Below are 19,285 nucleotides of genomic sequence, written 5' to 3' on the forward strand. Positions count from 1 at the left end.
TCCTAAAAAGAGCCTTGGTAGCTCTTATTGAGTTAAATTTCATATATATATTTATATGAAAAATATATTTATATGAAATTTCATAGATATATATTATGAGTCTAATACACATACATGTGTATATACATATACACATATACGTGCATATACATATATACGTATATGCTTGTGTAAGTATATATGTATATATATACACACATGTCCTAAAATAAATTTAGCCCTATAGTTTGCATGCACATGTCAGAAATTGAGAACTTGAGATACGTATTTCATATGGCCACTCTTCTCTTTGTAAGTTATAATTTGGATGAAAATTAACCTTAGACAATAATAACAAAAAGTAAAGGGCTTCCCTGGTGGCGCAGTGGTTGAGAGTCCGCCTGCCGATGCAGGGGACAGGGTTCGTGCCCCGGTCCGGGAGGATCCCACATGCCGCGGAGCGGCTGGGCGCGTGAGCCATGGCCGCTGAGCCTGCGCGTCCGGAGCCTGTGCTCCACAACGGGAGAGGCCACAACAGTGAGAGGCCCGCGTACCGCCAAAAAAAAAAAAAAAAAAAAAAAAAAGTAAAGAAATGTGACGAAACAGAATTATATTGATCCAGGTTGGCTTCCTTTGTAAGCTTACTCATCTGGCCATAAGAAAATATATCCTTTGTATTTTTCAGATATGGATGAATGCAGCATAAGGAATATGTGCCTTAATGGAATGTGTATCAATGAAGATGGCAGTTTTAAATGTATTTGCAAACCTGGATTTCAGCTGGCATCAGATGGGCGTTATTGTAAAGGTTTGTGCTATAAAACTCTAAATCATATTCTTCACCCGTTTTTTCTCCTCCCTACATTGCTTAGAGCTACCACCTTTCCTTATTGATTCTCCCTATTTAAAGTACCCCTAACTCTGTACTAAGAAACCTGACTGGAACTCCTCCTTAAGTCCAGCCATCCAGAGAGCTACGATTTATGCCCAGAAGGCTGTTCTTACTTCAGAAAGGGTGTTTGGTGTCTTCTCAAAGGAGCCTGATAGGCTCCATAGCAAATGAATGAGAAGCTGAACTACCATTTGGACTACCAACAGCTGTGAGCATCTTTTTAAATAAGCTGAGTTCTGCCTCTTCCTTACAGTTGAGGAATAATGACAGTTGGCTTCTTGATGGCTGTCATTTGCCACCTCTTACATCTTCACTGGACAGAATATTGTAGGCTCTTATTGGGGTGATCTCTTCTTCATAATTTCCTCCAGATACCTTAAGAAACACAATTTATTTAAGCTTTATCAAATCACAGAAGCAAAAAAGGGGAACAGGATTGAGCAGAAGAAATAAAGGAACCAGGAGCCAGTATTTAGCTTTGTAACTTTTGAAATAATCTTATTGCTCCAAGTAGTGAAGCAAAATGAAGATTTTTATTTGTGCTGTTGAAAATTGGGGTCCTGAGAAGAGTTATCAGGAGATAACTGCAGTTATCAGGAGGAGAAGTTAAATTTGTGCTCAGTTGCTCTGCCTCATGCGGTCGAGGATGAGTAGTTATTGCCCTTGTGTCCAAGATCTGAGCTGCAACCAGACTTCTCAAGGAACCTCATACTCAAAATAGATCCAGGGAATCTGCTGAAATATGACACTCAAAACCATAGTTTCACATGTAGAAGGCAGAGAGAGAATCAGGCTATTCAAGATGGAGAAGGCAAGAAAAAGTCCTATGGTGCCTCTTCTCCAGGTGCCCTTGTATTAAGTCCTTGTATTAAGTCTTCAGCATGATGTGTATTTTCTCTAGGCTTAAAAGAGCTTCTAGCCCTTGGTTGTTTACCTACATTCTCTATGACCTTCCCATCAATGGCTCTTCAATATCATGGAAATCTGCCTTCACAGCAAGAGAAAGGTTGTTTTGTTTGTTTTTTGTTTTCAAATTTGAAGTAGGAAATTGGTTTCCATGCTTTTGAGCTATGTGTTGGGAGGAACTTATAGTTGGGGAGACAAGATTAACGCATGAAAATATTAAGACAGCATACAACAAAGCACCCAATTGTGCAGGTTAAGTGCTGTACAAGTGAAAAAGAAAGGGGAAGGGAATGATTGCTGGAATATTTGGAACTAGGCTTCCAAACAAAATAACAGAAGGAAATGTGAAAGTCCCTTTGTGAACAGAACTTTTCTGAGAACACACACTCCTCTCTCTTACCTATGCACAGAGCATGCTAAGATTCACTTTCAGTACCTATAGGCTGCCAGTGAGCCAGGCCACAGACTCTTAAGGGTGGCCAATAGATAATGCTGTTGTAACTATTTCAGAAGATATTATGACCTCATAGGTGAAGCCCGGTTTTGCAACTGTTTGCAATCAGTGAACTAGTATCTTATTGATAAATGGATTGTTCCAGTCTTTTGAAAGTGCCTGATGATTAAAAGTCTGCTCTGACTTTAACATTCTGGCTTAAGAATCAGAGCTAGAGAGAAAGAGAGGGGGAAAATGCTCCATATTCTTACCTGTGTCGTCTTTATTCTGACGTATAGAGAAGATGGAATACACACACTTGTAGTAAGAAAAAAGGAAGAAAAAAGAAAAAAATTTCTTGTATGCTGAATTTCTTTTCCATCATTTTTCTCTTGATATCATGGGATAAGATTTTCTCTTAATGCTGAACACTTGGTTCTGATCCCACAGAGATATAACTGTTCAAAGCTGAATGAACAATGCTAATTTAATTGCTACAGTTAACTAATCTGATGGACAGCCTGGTCTCCCTGATCACTCTCTGAAGGTGGAGGCCACTCACTTTGAGCAACGCCCTCTGGATCTATGTTCCATCGCTGTCCCCAGTAAAAAACCTTTGGATTACATTTCAGGCTGTAGTCACCACTGTTTTACTGTAGATCTCAATTTGAACAAAAAGGTGACCTGAATAACTGAACCAGTTTGAGTTCACGTATTTAAATATAACTGCTGTTTTAAAATACAATCTGTACACGGAATCTTGGACCATCTGAATATATTTTGTGCCAGATAACACAAGCTTTGTAAAACGCAGAGGTGTTTCAGTCTCAATTTGCCTTTTTAAGGTCAGAAGAAAGGAAATATTCACCTACACCAGTCGTATATTATAAAAGGAGTTGTTATAAAACGACTTGTTTCTAAGTGTTATATGTTTTCCAAAACACAGTTTTGGTACCATTTCTGTTTCCATGTTGGAAACAGAACATGTTTGGTACCATGTTCAGGGGGAAAAGTATCCGCTATTATTAGTATGTGCCCAATAAAATCTTTTACCAGGCCTCCCTAAGGATACACATACGATACTATAAAATATTTGTAATGCTTAAGAGAGATTTTTCTTTGCTGGGTTCCAATTGGCTAGGAGTTGTCATCAAAATCATCTATATTCATTTTCTGTTCCTTTTGTATGGTGTTCCATCCAGGCTTTAGTTCTGTGTCTCCTCATGCCATTCTAATTTTCCCAGAGAGTTAAGGCATGAGTGATACTGGAATGGACACCAGTCTGGGTGTTGGATGCCAAAAGGAGAAGCTTCCTGCCCAGGCCAAAGATGTAGTTTATTATCAAGCTAGATTTCTGACAGTCCTGGAAAAATTGCCATGTGAAACATTACACAAGACCCTTTGTCTTTTAGCTGTCACTTTCCTTCTTCTTCCAATTCTGTTTTTGCCTTTGTGATTCTTACTTTGGATTAAAAAAAAAAAAATCTCAGGAGAATGTTATTGAAATAGCTTTCTATAGAAAAGAAATAAACTCAGACAGTTTATCTCTCTCCGTTTTTGTTCCTTTTCTCTCAAAGGAAAATGAAATGCATCTCACTGAGCTTTTACTGTTGACGCTGCATATTATTGTAAATCTTCCCCATTTTCAAGTCTTAGAACTGTAAATATGTTATGTCTTTAGATAAAGTCACTTTATTTATTTTTTTTCTCTTTTTTTCTGACATCTTTATTGGAGTATAATTTTTTTACAATGTTGTGTGAAGTGGCTTTATTTTTAATAAGTGCTTTTCCCCACCACAGATATTAACGAGTGTGAAACACCTGGGATCTGCATGAATGGGCGTTGTGTCAACACTGACGGCTCCTACCGATGTGAATGCTTTCCTGGACTGGCCGTGGGTCTGGATGGACGTGTGTGTGTTGGTAAGGTTAAAGCCGTAACTAGATGTACGATAGAGATCCATCCTCTGTCAGTCAATAAAATCCGCCAATAATAAATGTACTTGACTGTAGCAGATATGATACAATTAATATTTGTGGGGCAACAAACCAACAGGGTCAGTTCTTTTCTTGTATGACATGGATATTAGTTTAAGGCATAGAAAGACGAGCTGAGGTAAATGAAAACCAAGGGAATCCCCACCTCTCCTTCTCCCTTGTCTTTCCTAATCACCTAAGTGTCCCCAATTTTCTCCAACCCTCCTTTGTTGATAATGGTCTTTGAAATTGACCTGTATGTGCCCATTATCTCATGGTGAACATTTCATTTTCATCTAGGGAATTAAATGTTCCAAGGGAGGTATAGAATGCAAAGGAGGATATGGATAAGTAAGAAACTTATATGATAATAGTTTTATGTGGCTTTATAAAGAGTTTGAGATTTGTTGATAAATAGATACAAAGTTTTTCCAAATTATTTTTAAGAAAGGTAGTCGGTAGACCCTTTGAATTGGGAGAGGATTGGACATAGCTGGAAATCTCCTCCTGGTGGTAAAGATGATACTGCTTAGTTAGACCAATATCTGCAGATTTGTATAAATGAACCTTTTACAGATTAAACGTCCTCCTTTTTGAAAGTACATCTAATTCAGATATTCAATAATTGCATGTTTATTTTGAGGTCGTCTGTATTTCTAATAAAGATCTTATTTATCATAAGGCGAGATTGAATGGTCATCATTCATTCAACATTTATTAAGTGCCTTCTCTGTACACTCCTGGGGAAGAAAAAAATGAGTGAGGTATAATCCTAGCCCTTAAGGACCTCACAGTTGGGTAAACCATAATAGTCCCTAGAGAACTGGAAGAGTCTAGTAATTGGTTTCCAGTGCTTGGAAGCTGAATGCAGAATGATTTGTTTCGTTTTGTTTTCTATTGGGACCTAATACCAGAGGCATTCTCTGTGAGTTAGAACAGGGACAATGGCTAAATAAAACCAGCTTCAACTTTGACCTGGGGGGTTCCCATCTGTTTGAAGCGATAGTATGATGACAGATGCTTCTTCCTGTGTAGACACACACATGCGGAGCACATGCTACGGTGGATACAAGAGAGGCCAGTGTGTCAAACCCTTGTTTGGTGCTGTTACCAAATCTGAGTGCTGTTGTGCCAGCACCGAGTATGCTTTTGGAGAACCTTGCCAACCGTGTCCTTCACAGAATTCAGGTATGTGGTGTCATGGGGATGCCCTAGTACTCCCAGCCTTCCGCCACCATCTGCAGTCTTTGCATTTTTGGAAGTCACGGGGAAAGATTGCGTCTGCTCTCCAGGTGCGTCATGTACCTTGCTGGGGTCTTGGCAGGGGCTGCTCAGCCTCTGCTCAGATGTTCCGCACAGGCCCAGCCATCACTTGGATTAGGCAGCACATTCATGCCTCCCATCTGAACTCCTCCACCTCAGTAACAGTCATGCTCTTTAGGGTGTGTGCGACTTGCCTTGTTTTCTAAAGTAGCTTCACAGTGTTTACATTTTGTAGGAACTGTTATAAAAGCAGAATTCTACCGCGTGTAAAAGTAAATAATTCTCAGATTACCTGAATGTTTCCAATTTTTTTCCAAAAGGCCATTTGTGAATTTTGTTCAAATCCTTCAGGCTGCTTTAGGTGTGCTTTTCCTAAATGATTTTATTCAACTCTAGAGAAAAAGTGTTTTTCTCAATTTGAGTGACATGGCATAGTGAAAAGAAAACTTGTCAGTGAGTCAGAATTCTGCTCCCCAGCCACAGGCAGACAAATTACTTAATTGGAGGTTCAGTTTTTTTGTGGATTTTTGTTTATTTAGGAAATTTTCTCACCTAATTTCAAAAGGATTTGAGATGGCTTACATTAGTAAACAATTATGAAATAGAATAATATGGAAAAGGGATCTTCATTTTTTTCGTCTACAAAATGAATTGTCTTAGGTAATCCAGAAGATCCTCTCCAGTTGTAAATTATTTCTGTTTGTAAGGCAAAAATAGTTTATTGAAATGAAAGCAATAGACTGTCAACATTTGAATGTAATTTTAAGGTAGCTTGGTAGTTGACTTCTAATGTCCTAAAATAGAATAAGTCCTAATATTGAAAACGTGTAGCTCTGATTGGTTGGTTTACCTCTTAAGATTCAGTTAGTTCATTTCTGGCCTAGATACTATCTATTAAAGACGAACTCACAATTTTTAAATATTTGCCATTTTGAAAATGATAATATTTGAAATCAGACAGAAATTAAAATGTATTATGAGAAGTTAGAGAAAGTTAAGTAGAAGACTTTAAAAGTCTTTAAAATGGGGGAATGCCAGTTAAAGAAAGAAAGCTTTATTCTGGATGACTGCTTCACCCAGTCATTTCATATATGATTACTAACAATTGAATACATGTTTGCAATAATACTTCGATTATATAGTATACAAATATAATTCTATCTAAAAAGATACTTCCATACAACTTTATAGTTGTATATTATTAATATCATCCTTTTAAAGTAAAGTTTGTTACTTTAATTTTTCAAAGTACTTTCCTTGCATACTTCGAATTTACAAGATAAGATGGGTATCCTAGAAACTGGTACAAGGATATAGGTTATTTGTCCATGTCTTGAATGAGTAGAATAGCCAAAGCTTAGAATCCAGGATCCTTGGTGCATATAGTTTTTTGTTTTTACATTTTCCTCTGGACCCCAATTACATCTCCAGAGAATTCTTATGCTACATAGGAAAATGAAATTAAAAAGATGACCCAAAGAAACCAAATTTCTTTAAGCAGTAAAGCTTAAAGAGAGTTACATTTTGAAGCTCAGTTCCACTACCTTCTCTTTTATATTTGAATCAGTTTACACAAAAGTGGTCCACATGTGGAAATAGTTCCATCCCGTTTGGTTTCTCCACCTCTTTGATAGATGAAAATGCCAAATCATGAAGGATTGAAATGTAGGATGTCCCTTATTTCAGGAGAGAGGAGGGATTTTAAAGGGGACTGGAAATATCCAGAAGGAATATCTTTAGTCAATTTAATGAGAAATTCTAACCACTTAACATCTAAAGTTCATCTTTGTGCTCTGGAAGTCAAATAAACTATATTTTCAGATACATCTCACTGGCTGCTGAGCATTTACTCCTTGTAGAAATCCGTCAGTTAAAGCCACAGAAGAGTAATGATTAGGAATTTTCTCTCCTGTCCTCATCCCACTGTCTCCATGGCACAACACTGAGTTAGCTTAGCAACACCTACCATTTATGAAGTGCTTGAGTTGTGCCGACCACTTGACATGTTCTCTCAGTAAATCCACAGCACTACCATGTGAGTTGGGTATCATTTTCTACACTTATATAAGAGGGAACTAGAAGAGGGAAAGGGCTTGCTCCCAGGACCCTCAGCAATAAGCATTGTCATCGGCATTCAAACCCATGCTGATCTGAATTCACTACAGAGTCTAGTACCAGATCCTGCCCAAATGGAAAAGAATAATGACAATAATTTGCTTCCATGTAGGCTAAGCAGCAGCTAATTTAACACTAATTATAAAATTGCTTTCAGCAGAACTGGCATGATTTTGTTTTTCCTGTTTTATTACTTACACTGTTTCACAAGTGCTTTAACTTATTGCTGATGTGAGAGAATAAAGAGGATGTATTTCCTTCTGCTGCCAGTCCCTGGCTTTCAAACACAATGGCAGCCACCTTCCCATTTTTTCCCTTTTTGGATCCTTTTAAGATGACTTAAAAATTAAGGGATTTCACCACTTTTCTCAAATTTATGTTTGGTAGAAGACAGAGGCTCCGAAGGAGTCAACCTTCATTTTTTAATCTATAAAAAATTATAACTCCTTTGCATCCCCTGTCATCAGGAATGCAATTTTCTAGAATATGGAGGTATAGGAACTATTTGCTTCAGCACCGAGGTACAGGTGGCCTATGTAAAAAAGCCACATCCCTAATATTCACTTCTCCTGCCACCTAAGCACAACTGATCTGCATTTGACCATGAGATTCTGTAGTTGCCAGAAACCATGGGCAACTAAGGGAAACTTCGTTTCTTTTCCTTGGATTAAGTGTGGTTCCTATTAGTTCTCCATTTCCATCATTCACTCTTAGGTTTATCTAAATATTGTTGGAATTGTGTATAAAGCATTGCATCAATTTTAAGAAATAGAAATCTGATTCCGTCACAAATTTGGGAACATATTCTATATACCTCCATTTCTTGAGTAAGATCCAGTTTTAACATTATGCAATACATTTCCTATGGATTTATATAATAGAATGAATCTGGCATCCTGATAAATATTAACTTTAAAAATACACGTAAATGCAAGTGTAGATACCGTGTTATTCTTGTCAGGGGAGGCTAGAGAATTTGCAGAGAGAAATGAGAAAATGTTAAGAACTTGATTGTACTGAAAAAAAGAGCTCGAACTAAGAAAAGAATTTATTTCCAAGATGGTGGGAGAGAGTTTTATTAACAGTTAAGAAACCACATTTTAACAGACACATTTCACTGTAAGTGTAAAGTGTTCCCTGGTGAAAAAAATCAAGCCATAGGAAAAACACCTTTTCCGAAAGTGCTTGCACAAGGAATTGCTGGAACTCGCCTATATCCTTATAAGTCGTTTTCCACGGTGAGTGCGGAGCCTTTAAAATAGGAGCCTGGTGTGACTCCCCTAGGAGATGCCTCCTTTTCCTTTACCACTTTATTTCAGTTCCACTCACTTTGGAGGAAATGATGTGTGCAAAGCCAAGGGCAGGATCGACCTGTTCTGCAAACAAGGGAATCATTTACTATCTGTTAATTTATTGCAGCGGAATATCAGGCGCTCTGCAGCAGTGGGCCAGGAATGACGTCAGCAGGCAGTGGTAAGGACTTAGGACTTGTTTTGAAATTTACTAAGCATGTGCAGAGGCAGCACTGGGCCTTCCTGTGGGTTTCCGCTTGGTCCCTTTACACCAGTCTGGTCCGACCCCCCTCTCTGGCCATCACCGCGTTGATCTACCTGGGACACTTAGAAGCCCCCAGTGGCAGAACAGCTATGGCACAGCGGGTCCTGGGATTGCTGGGTGTGGGTGTGGCACTCATTACTGAAGGGTTGGGTGCTCTCCCAGGGTCACTGATGTGAACGAGATACGGTGACCATGGTGGCTCGTTCATGAGAAGGGGCAGCCTGGCCCTCCTTTGGATCTGCCACTATCAAGTACAATTCAGGGTTATGAGCTCAACTGAACCTACGCACACTTTGAACACTTTCTTACTGGTCAAGTGCTCAGTCATTCTCAGATGGCAGTAGGGAGCCATCTTGTGTTTTGTAGCAGGTGGTGATAGCAATAAACTGAGTTGGAAGAAAATGAAATGTTGAAGTGTAGAAGTTAGAAGTAGAGAAATACTGGTGCCATAAAAGAAATTAAACGGGAGAATTGGAACAAGTGTAAAAATGGGTGACAAGTAAGAGGAAGGGATTACTTTACTAATAAAAGACTAAATGATTTGATTCAAGAGAGTTCTGGGAAAAAATAGACTGACTCGATTGTCAGTTCATTCTCTTGATTGATTTCATCATTATGTGTGGATAAAGAAAGGGCGAGGTGGATATTTGGAGGAGAAAAGAGGACAAGTAAGGAAATGTATAATGAATAAGGAGTTAGTGGGGAATAAATAAGTTGTGATGGGTACCTGGATAAGGAAAAAAAAAAAAAGGTCAACCTTGATTTATAGAAGAGTCGGGCAACAGGATTTGAGACTAGCCGCTCACTGACTGTCACTCAGCATCACCCTTGACTATTAGAGCTCTCCTCAGGCTGTCAGCAAACGGAAGAGGAGGACCCAGCCTCATCTGGACAGAGTAGCAGAGGCTTTTCCAGAGCAGGTGGTGGTTGAGCAAGCTTCGGACCAACGTGTAGGTTTGCTCCAGACATTCCCCACGCAGAGTGAAGAGGGCATGATGTGTTTATGGCAGAGTAAGAGATTTAAAGTGAATAAAGAGTTCATATTTTAATTTAACCTTGAGAATGCTGTCGAACCTACGAAAGTCTGAACCATGAGAATGACACGGTCACCTTGTTTTGAGGCCGTTAAGTCTGGTGGCAGTGTAGAATGTAGACTGAAGAAGGACAGGCTGATGGCAGGGAGAGCAGTTGTAGGAACCTGGGCTCTGTATTTGATCAACCTTTTCGCCTTGATGTTTGTACAAGAAGAAGTCCAGGAGTTCTCCTCTTGATTAAGGATTGGTAGTCTTGTAGTTCTAGCTCAGATGCCAAGTTCCTCTCAGGGACTGGTGGAAGGAAGACTTGAGTCAGAATACCTTGTAGTGAGAAAAAGGGATCCACTTTCTCATCAAGGAGAAACTTTATTTTCATGAGGTCCTAAGGTCTCTACAGTTATTGTAATGTTATTTTTTGATAGTTCCTTTGATGTTTACTTTAGAATGTTAATGATTTTGAAATTTTTTGTGGTGTAGATATAAATGAATGTGCATTAGACCCTGATATCTGCCCAAATGGAATTTGTGAAAATCTCCGTGGGACCTACAAATGTATTTGCAATTCCGGATATGAAGTGGATTCATCTGGGAAAAATTGTGTTGGTAAGACGTTTCACCTGTTTTCTAAGACACTTCGTGCATCATGCATTCTTTCTTTTGTTGCTTGAGGGAAACTGCTCTTGAGTAGCTTAAAGGACTGGACAAATGGATGCTCTACACTTTGGGTGTCAGCATAGCTGAATCCTGACAAGTTATATCTTTTGTTTAACTATGTAAAGGATGGAACATGGCAACTGTCCCTCTCATACAGCGTGCAGTTCTCTAATTGCGCAGGTTGAAGCCGAGCGCTGCCCCTACTAGATGCCTTTGTTATTAGGGCGCTGCTAATTGTCATTATACACAAAGTAGATGTAGCAGTTATTTTCAAAACAGCAGAAATCTTACTTTGAGCATTTTCACCTGCTTTCCTTCTAACTATGTGGCATTTGTACTCACATAAAAAGAACTCACAGTAAATCAAAATATCTTTTCTCCCTCCCCCCCATTTAAATCAGTTTTCACCCGAGTTTCAGGCTAAGCAAGTACCTAAAAAAATGGAGGATAGAAGCAGGTCATGGGAGCCCACAGGTTTATCACAAAACCCTCTTCTTTCGACTGCAGGTTTCTTTTTCTCTCCCTAACTTTTATTGCTGGCCTAAACCTGGCCCTCCCTTCTTTATGGTCTACAGTTGAATTTTGAAAAATGATTTCTTTCTCTCTCACACCCTTAATTTTAGGGCCCCTTTTTGGGGGTTACAGTTGTTATATGAGCATACATGGTACTTTCAAACTAGACTCAACTCAAAAAAAAGTTTTACTATTTCATTTTCCTGTAGGAGCCTCTCTACATTGGCAGACATGAAAAATCATTATTTATTTGGGCAGGCCAGAAAGGCACAGAGATGTTTTAGCTTCATCCAAAAATCACGCAAAAGGGAGAGTTTGGGAGGCAGAAGGGATTCTTCCTTCAGTGCTTTAGTATCTACTCCAAAGTTGGACCCATTATCATCAGGTCAGAAGTATGTTCATATTTCAGATTATGTTCAGAGGTGTGAAGCTAGGAATCAAAGATCCGCTCCAGCCACTTCCCACAGAGTTCCAGGGACTGACTATTCTATATCTTAATCTTCAGTTCCTCAAATGGAAGTTCCAGATTCTTCTGACATCATCAAAGTTTAAGAATTGCAAATTGACCTTTTTGGGAAGTATTAGCAATGCTTATATGATTTTGACAGAATTCTCAGCATGCTATTTGCTCAGACAGTACATAACTTTATACTTGATTTTCCCATATTTTAAGAACTGTGTAAACACAGCCCTCCATATCTGTGAGTTTTGCATTCACATATCTAACGAACCTCAGATTGAAAATATTTGAAAAAAAATTCCAGAAAGTTCCCAAAAGCAAAGCTTGAATTTGCCATACACCAGCAACTATTTACATAGCATTTACATTGTGTTAGGTATTATAAGTAATCTAGAGATGATTTAATGTAGAGATGGGAGGATGTGCATAGGTTATCTGCCAGTACTATGCCATTTTATATAAGGGTCTTGAGCATCCACAGATTTTGGTAACCTGGTGCGGGGGGTGTCCTGGAACCAATCCCCTGCAGATACCAAGGAACAACTGTTAGTTGCTGATTTAAGTATATTTACTGCTGTGAACCCATGCAGGTCTCCAGTGCTGAATTTATGTAGCCTTTATGTAAGGGCTACTAGCTTGTCAAATGGTAATCTAAGCAGCATCTCTCAATGTATAAAATGTCTCTTGTGAATATGTAGTCTATTTTGTGGGCTGAGTGATGTACTTTAGCTCAAAGAGGTATAACAAACTGTTTAAGTTCTACATTTCCTAAATTATCTAATTTATACATATCGAAAGTTTGGTTTTGCATCAGACTTGCCTATTATTCAGCTGAAAGCAAGGAATTTTCCTCAGCTCTCTGAATCTCGAGTCTAAATTCCTCATGGCAATTATAAACTCTACAGATTGCTTCGTACTTTATAAACATGACTGGAGACCACTTAAATTATTCTAAAGAAGAGACACCCATCCTGGAACTGATACTTATCAAAAATGGACCATACTCTCTAAATATTTATTTAGTTCCTTAAAACAATAGGATTAGTCCTTTTAATTCTGGCACAGTGAAACAATTATATAAATATTAATGATTTCCAGCAAATCTAGGTTTTCTTCCTGCTAAAGAAAGAAGATAATTCAATAGTGTCTGGTGACTTTAGACTTTGTAGATACCTAGTATAGATAATCAGCTCAAGCCCCTATTTTCCTAAAATAGGTAATTTCAGCAAAGATCAATGGTAGAGGAGCTTTGCCTCTTTCCTTGAATTAATCATATCATTATGACCTTAAAAACTTAGCCTAAAAATGCAAAGAAATTGCATGCAAAGGACGGGATCTTTTAAAAGTTTATGTTTTTTGGTTTTCCAGATATTAATGAATGTGTATTGAATAGTCTACTCTGTGACAATGGACAATGTAGAAATACTCCTGGAAGTTTTGTCTGTACCTGCCCCAAGGGATTTATATACAAACCTGACCTAAAAACTTGTGAAGGTAAGATGTATTTTTGTTCTTATACCATGTACTTTGCTGCCTTTTGGAATGCCACTGGAAAACCACGAAGGTAAATTAGAGTCACTTCTGTTTTAGACAGTTGTGTCACTTCGTTGAGATTCTGTGATCCTAAATGACACTCCTATGCGCTTTGTAAGCTACTGATGGTACTTACCTGCGATTGGTATTTTATTTGCCATTTATTTTGCATCCAAATGCCATTTAAAAGTATTCACTTTGTATTTGCCTACAACTGGCATTTTATTTGCCATCATTTACTAGATGAAGAAAATATTAGATATGTGCTATTTGAGTTAGTAATTCAGAAATCACACTTACATTTGCTCCAGGTTTTCTGAATAAAAAGATTCAGCCATGTGCTGAACATAGAGATGTGCTTGGTTATTATTTTTGGCATTCCGTCTGGCCTAGAAAAAAAAATCTATCTAGGTCAGCTTTACTATCTAATGAAGAATATATGGTAGCAAACGAGACCAAAGTTTAACTATTCATTTGTGCCCAAGACTAGTTTTTAGCAGTAACGTAGACCTGTTTTTGTTTCAGACATCGATGAATGTGAATCAAGTCCTTGCATTAATGGAGTCTGCAAGAATAGCCCAGGCTCTTTTATTTGCGAATGTTCTTCCGAAAGTACTTTGGATCCAACAAAAACCATCTGCATAGGTATTTGTCTTTCTGAGAATGATTTTCCTATGTTTATCAGTGCTGCTGTATTTAATGTCTGCTTTTATTGCAAAAGGGTTTCAGTATGGAAGAACAAAGTTTTAAACGATCATTATTCCTTGTTTCATGGTGCTATTCTTGCTGTAATTCCAATGTACATGTTTGAATTTTTGATATAGATTCTATTGTCTATTAAATACCATCACCCCCTTGCCCCTGCAGAAACCATCAAGGGCACTTGTTGGCAGACTGTCATTGATGGGCGATGTGAGATCAACATCAATGGAGCAACGTTAAAGTCCCAGTGTTGTTCGTCCCTCGGTGCTGCCTGGGGGAGTCCGTGCACCCCATGCCAAGTTGGTAAGAGAAGCAGGTGCTGCAGCTCCTGTGCCCGCTGGGCACTTTGCTCGGAAAGGGGAAGCCGAGAACTTTGTTCATTTAGGTTCACACGAGAATTTTAGAAGATTTCATTCTGATGACCTCAATGAAACGTGGCTGAATAGGAAACTAAAGAAGTGTCAAGGACAATAATTTTATGTGATTTGGTTAATTTATTGTCTTCCATCACCACACTGTAATGTAGTTATCTGGAGTTGCTTTCCTAGATCAGCAATTCCTATTGGCTCTCTCAGGAACCTCTTGATTAGGGGTCCTGAACTTTTTACAGGCTCAGATTTTCTTCCCCGCAAAATGATTGATGTAAATGCACCACTGTTCATCACTAAACTAAAGTTGTTGCAAAGCTGAGGTTTGAGAGCCTTGCTGATTCAATGTTTAGATATATAAACGTGTGCATTTATATAGTGCGAATGCTGCAGGGCATGAGATCTTCCAGTTCTAAACTTTGTTTTCCACATCCATGTTACAGTAATCCTATAGTGTGATTCATATTTTAGGGCTAATAGCAAGAGAGAAATCGAGTCAATTTCCTTCTTAGTCATCACCTTAGTTTGATCTTTAAGGGTACCTTTGGGTCTTTTAGGATATCTCAGATGAATTGAGCTTTATTCAAGGAGACATTTCATTCTTCTCCTTCACCTATGCAATCTCAGAGACACTTTGTCGTCTCAGACTTATTCATAACAGTAAAATCGATTTCATGTTAAAGGTCCTCTTTCGTGTTTCTTATACCATGTCATACAAAGTCTGGATATTATCTCAAATTTGTTTTTTGCTTTTTGTTTTTTTTTTGGTACAGATCCCATATGTGGTAAAGGCTATTCAAGAATTAAAGGAACACAGTGTGAAGGTATTTATGATTATTTATAAATCATAAATTTCTGTGTGCATGAAGAATGCTTGTGTTAACTTGGACTGGATAAAGCTGTCATATAACTTCCCAGTGAGAAATGTGTAGCAGGGGAAAAAAAATAGTGAGAACTGCCGAACATAACAGACGTGAATTTCACAAGCGTATATGCTATTAGCGTCAGATCGCTGTGGCCAAAGGGCAGGGTGGCTGAAAATGCTTTAGGTTGACCGTAGTTTTGAGTGACTACAATTTCAAACTGCTACCTATGAGGAAGACAGAAAAGGAAGTTTTTGATGAGGCTATAAAATTTGCAATTTTCTTGGTTTGTCCTGGTTTTTCATTGTTGTTGTTGTTTGTTTGTTTCATGGTCACAGATGATGAGAAGGACACACTCTATTGCCTCGTTTTTGAAAGTCTACATGGATTCTCTTCAGTTTCCTGTGATTTTTTTCTCATGGAGTCCCAGATAGACATAGGTCAGGGTGACTAACACAACCTGACATGACACAGCAGCTGAAAAATTTTTAAAACAGCAATTAGTCCCATATGTGAAATGAAATGAACTTTTTTTCTCAGTTAAAATAAAGAGGAACACTACATCCCCCACCCAAGGTCTTGCTTTCCAAATGATGACTGAATCCTTTGGCCTTTCTCTGGTCCAGACCCACTGTTAATAAGTTATCTGACCTCAGCAGCACATTTTGATACACAAGTGGTCAGAACAAAACAAAACAATCCAAAGAAGGTAAATTTCCCCCTCCCAATTTATTTCTCTTATGAGGAAAGATTTAGAATATCTTTTACAACATCCCTGGCTTGGAAAGTTATTTCTTCTAAATAGAGACACAGTGTGTGTGAGTTTCTTGACTAACGCTCCCCTTTTTTGGCATCGGCAAGTAAGTGCCTTTCTTTGGGTTAACTTGATGGTGAATATTTTTCCCCCAAAAATGTGCAGAGAACATAATGCTCTCCATTAAGCAAACTGGGAAGGACTAGTACATTTGAGACAGATGCAATGAATGATGAATGAATGAACATGAGCATCTTCCACCACTCAAGCTGGGACCACCAAGGCTTTGACAGAATAGCCTGAGACCATTGCTGAGTTAGAACTAGATACACACTTTCTTGGGATGTCTCAGCACTTGTCAAAGGAGACTCTTTTGACTGGCCCCACATATTCCTCGATGAAGGATCTTTTTTCTATGCTCATCTTCAAGCTGCTTCTTCTTTGCTAGTTTGGAAGACCAGGCTTCTCTTTCTCTACTCACTTGCAGCCCTCTGGTCTCATAAAGCTAATTGTACGGCCCCTGGGAGCCTTACCTGAGATGTCTATAGTACCCAGACCTGTCCCCAAGAACTCCCACCAGCTCCGTGTCTTTACAACTCAAAAATTACTCCCTGTGACTGATGGAGAAACTGTTATATCTTTGGTAATAGGTGGGTTCAGTCTGGTTGCTTTTCAAACATCCCAGAAATTCTACATGAATTATTTGGAGGCAAGCTAGTTTTGTAAACGTATCAGGTTTAAAATGATATTTTCAGTTGTGGTAATAATATGACTCCATGAATGGAATGAAGTAGAATGATGTTATACAGATATATTAACTTCATGCTTTTTTTTCCTTCATAGATATAGATGAATGTGAAGTGTTCCCAGGAGTATGCAAAAATGGCTTATGTGTTAACTCTAAGGGATCATTTAAGTGTCAGTGTCCCAGTGGGATGACTTTGGATGCCACAGGGAGGATTTGCCTAGGTAAATACTGTTCATTATTTTTCTAATGAATATTTCTTAATGATTATTAAAAGCTCAGTTAACAAGATAGAGCTGAATATTTGGTTCTAAGTACAGACACACACACCTCCCAAATTCAGCATTTCTATTAGGACGCATTGTGGCTTCCTTGACAAATAGCCTTCCTGACTCAGCTCTTTATTAATTCTTTATAAAAAGAGTAGAGAACATGTCAGTGAAGAGGAACTTTAGTTCTTTAGAATAATAACTGTGATGGATAACAACAGAGCTCTTAAATCTGCCCTCCATGGGCCATGGACAGAGAATTCTAGGTGACTGGTAAGTAGAACACTTTTGCTTAATTGGAAACTGTAGCCTTAGCCTGCTAGGCAGGGCTGCTGTAAGCCAGAAGGACAGGTCTTTGCAGGAAACTCTTGTGGGTATCAGGAGTGAAGAGTGTAACAGCCTGAGGAGTGAACCTGAGGGAACGAAGGCTGTTGTCAATATCAGCCATGATGAGATTCTCCATGACAACTGCTAGAACCCAAGTGACAATGAGGTGGAAGAGACTGTACACCAAACCCTGAATTCTTAGAAAGCTGCCCTGTGGACTCATAGTGGCAGCAGATTTGAGATCCCACAGTCATGCTTGTGGGGTCTTAGGCTTATTCTGGTGTTACTACTATGGCTTCTGACTGCCAGGAATATGTCCTTTGGATCACTGGTTTCAGAGTCCATGACTCTGGAAGTGATGCTCAGCTATGTTGTATATCTGAAACCGCTCTGAAGAGCATCTTTAGTGAAGGACCACTGTAGGTGGTTGAAAGAGTGGCATGCAGTTAAGGGATTTGCATCCTTTATGAATTAGAATTAATCAGCCTTTAAATATAAAACTGTATGGTTTATAATGTAAGCAAAACAGAATAGGAAAGCTGGAATTCAGAGGCTAGAGTCTTTCCATAACTGTGGATGTCAGTTAATCCTATTCTGAGTCTCAGCTTCTTTGTTTAGGAGGTATCAGCATGTAATGAGAATGCTTTTCCAGGTTCTTCAGTTGAAACATGCTTCAGTGTTTAGTTTAGGATTCATTTTGAAATTAACCATCTTAATTAATAGAAGCAACCCAGATGTGAAGTTGCTCAGAAGGCTTCAGTAGCTTTCTAACATTAAAGGAAGCTCACACTCCCACAAGTATCCAGAAGAATGTGCACAAAAGCACATGTTGAGGTGAAAGAAATACTTGAGAAGAGGAGTGGATGGCTTTTCTTTGCTGTTTTTTCCTCTTTAATCACAAGTAGGGCAGTCCTCATTTCAGAGTTTACTATTCCACCTCTCCAGAAATGAAGTGGATCTGAGAAAAAGGTGCTGGTGCTAGCTGAGATGTTCTCCAACAATAAAGACTGCAGTTGGCTTTCAGCTAGAGAGATGTCAAGACATCATGAAGTGCATGCACTGGTAATAGGCATGGTCTGTACAGGGAGAAAACATCTCCCAAAAGAGCATTGTAGGATCTCTTTGAATACTGCTCCTTATGTAGAATTATCAGAAAATAACTAGAGTTCAAAGGATACTTGCCACAAGAAGAGGTGCACATAAATAAGAGCTACCAGCTAAGAGTCTTTATTAAGAAGGAAAACCGGGCTTCCCTGGTGGCGCAGTGGTTGAGAGTCCGCCTGCCGATTCAGGGACGCGGGTTCGTGCCCCGGTCCGGGAAGATCCCACGTGCCACGGAGCGGCTGGGCCCGTGAGCCATGGCCGCTGAGCCTGCGCGTCTGGAACCTGTGCTCCGCAACGGGAGAGGCCACCACAGTGAGAGGCCCGCGTACCGTAAAAAAAAAAAAAAAAGAAGGAAAACCCACCACCAAGCCTAGGTTCCTTGGAGGGAAAAAAATTAATTTCAGTCAATAAGTTTGTAGTAAATCGTTATGTGTCCTGTACTTGGCCTAACACAACGTTGGCAGTTTGCGGCAGTGAGAACAGAGCAGCTCTCCTCAGCTTCCCTCCATTCGTTCCCTCTGGCAGATATCCGCCTGGAAACCTGCTTCCTGGGGTACGAGGACGAGGAGTGCACCTTGCCCGTGGTTGGCCGCCACCGCATGGACGCCTGCTGCTGCTCCGTCGGGGCAGCCTGGGGGACCGAGGAGTGCGAGGAGTGTCCCCTGAGGAACACACCTGAGTACGAGGAACTCTGTCCCAGAGGACCCGGATTCGCCACAAAAGAAATTACAAATGGAAAGCCTTTCTTCAAAGGTACAGTGGTTTCAGTGATTGATTACTCTTCTGTTAGGTCAAAAGGATGCATTTTCAGGAGCGCAGAGTTCTACGGACAGAATT

The 19,285-nt window shown here is 39.3% G+C and overlaps 1 protein-coding gene across 2 annotated transcripts in view; it reads left to right on the forward strand.

The window, feature by feature from the left end:
- Window positions 1–19,285, forward strand: part of FBN1 (fibrillin 1) — a 275,481-nt gene that overhangs the window by 152,217 nt on the left and 103,979 nt on the right. For both annotated transcript variants that reach the window (XM_032624190.1, XM_032624189.1), the window contains exons 15-25: window positions 665–787; window positions 4,011–4,133; window positions 5,223–5,375; window positions 8,985–9,038; window positions 10,634–10,759; window positions 13,152–13,277; window positions 13,842–13,961; window positions 14,184–14,321; window positions 15,160–15,210; window positions 16,847–16,972; window positions 18,974–19,201. In XM_032624190.1, the coding sequence (XP_032480081.1) occupies window positions 665–787; window positions 4,011–4,133; window positions 5,223–5,375; window positions 8,985–9,038; window positions 10,634–10,759; window positions 13,152–13,277; window positions 13,842–13,961; window positions 14,184–14,321; window positions 15,160–15,210; window positions 16,847–16,972; window positions 18,974–19,201 (1,368 nt within the window). The remainder of the gene's footprint in view (window positions 1–664; window positions 788–4,010; window positions 4,134–5,222; window positions 5,376–8,984; window positions 9,039–10,633; window positions 10,760–13,151; window positions 13,278–13,841; window positions 13,962–14,183; window positions 14,322–15,159; window positions 15,211–16,846; window positions 16,973–18,973; window positions 19,202–19,285) is intronic.

This window comes from Phocoena sinus, chromosome 2 (assembly GCF_008692025.1).
Source record: "Phocoena sinus isolate mPhoSin1 chromosome 2, mPhoSin1.pri, whole genome shotgun sequence".
In the NCBI taxonomy this organism is placed as follows: Eukaryota; Metazoa; Chordata; class Mammalia; order Artiodactyla; family Phocoenidae; genus Phocoena; species Phocoena sinus.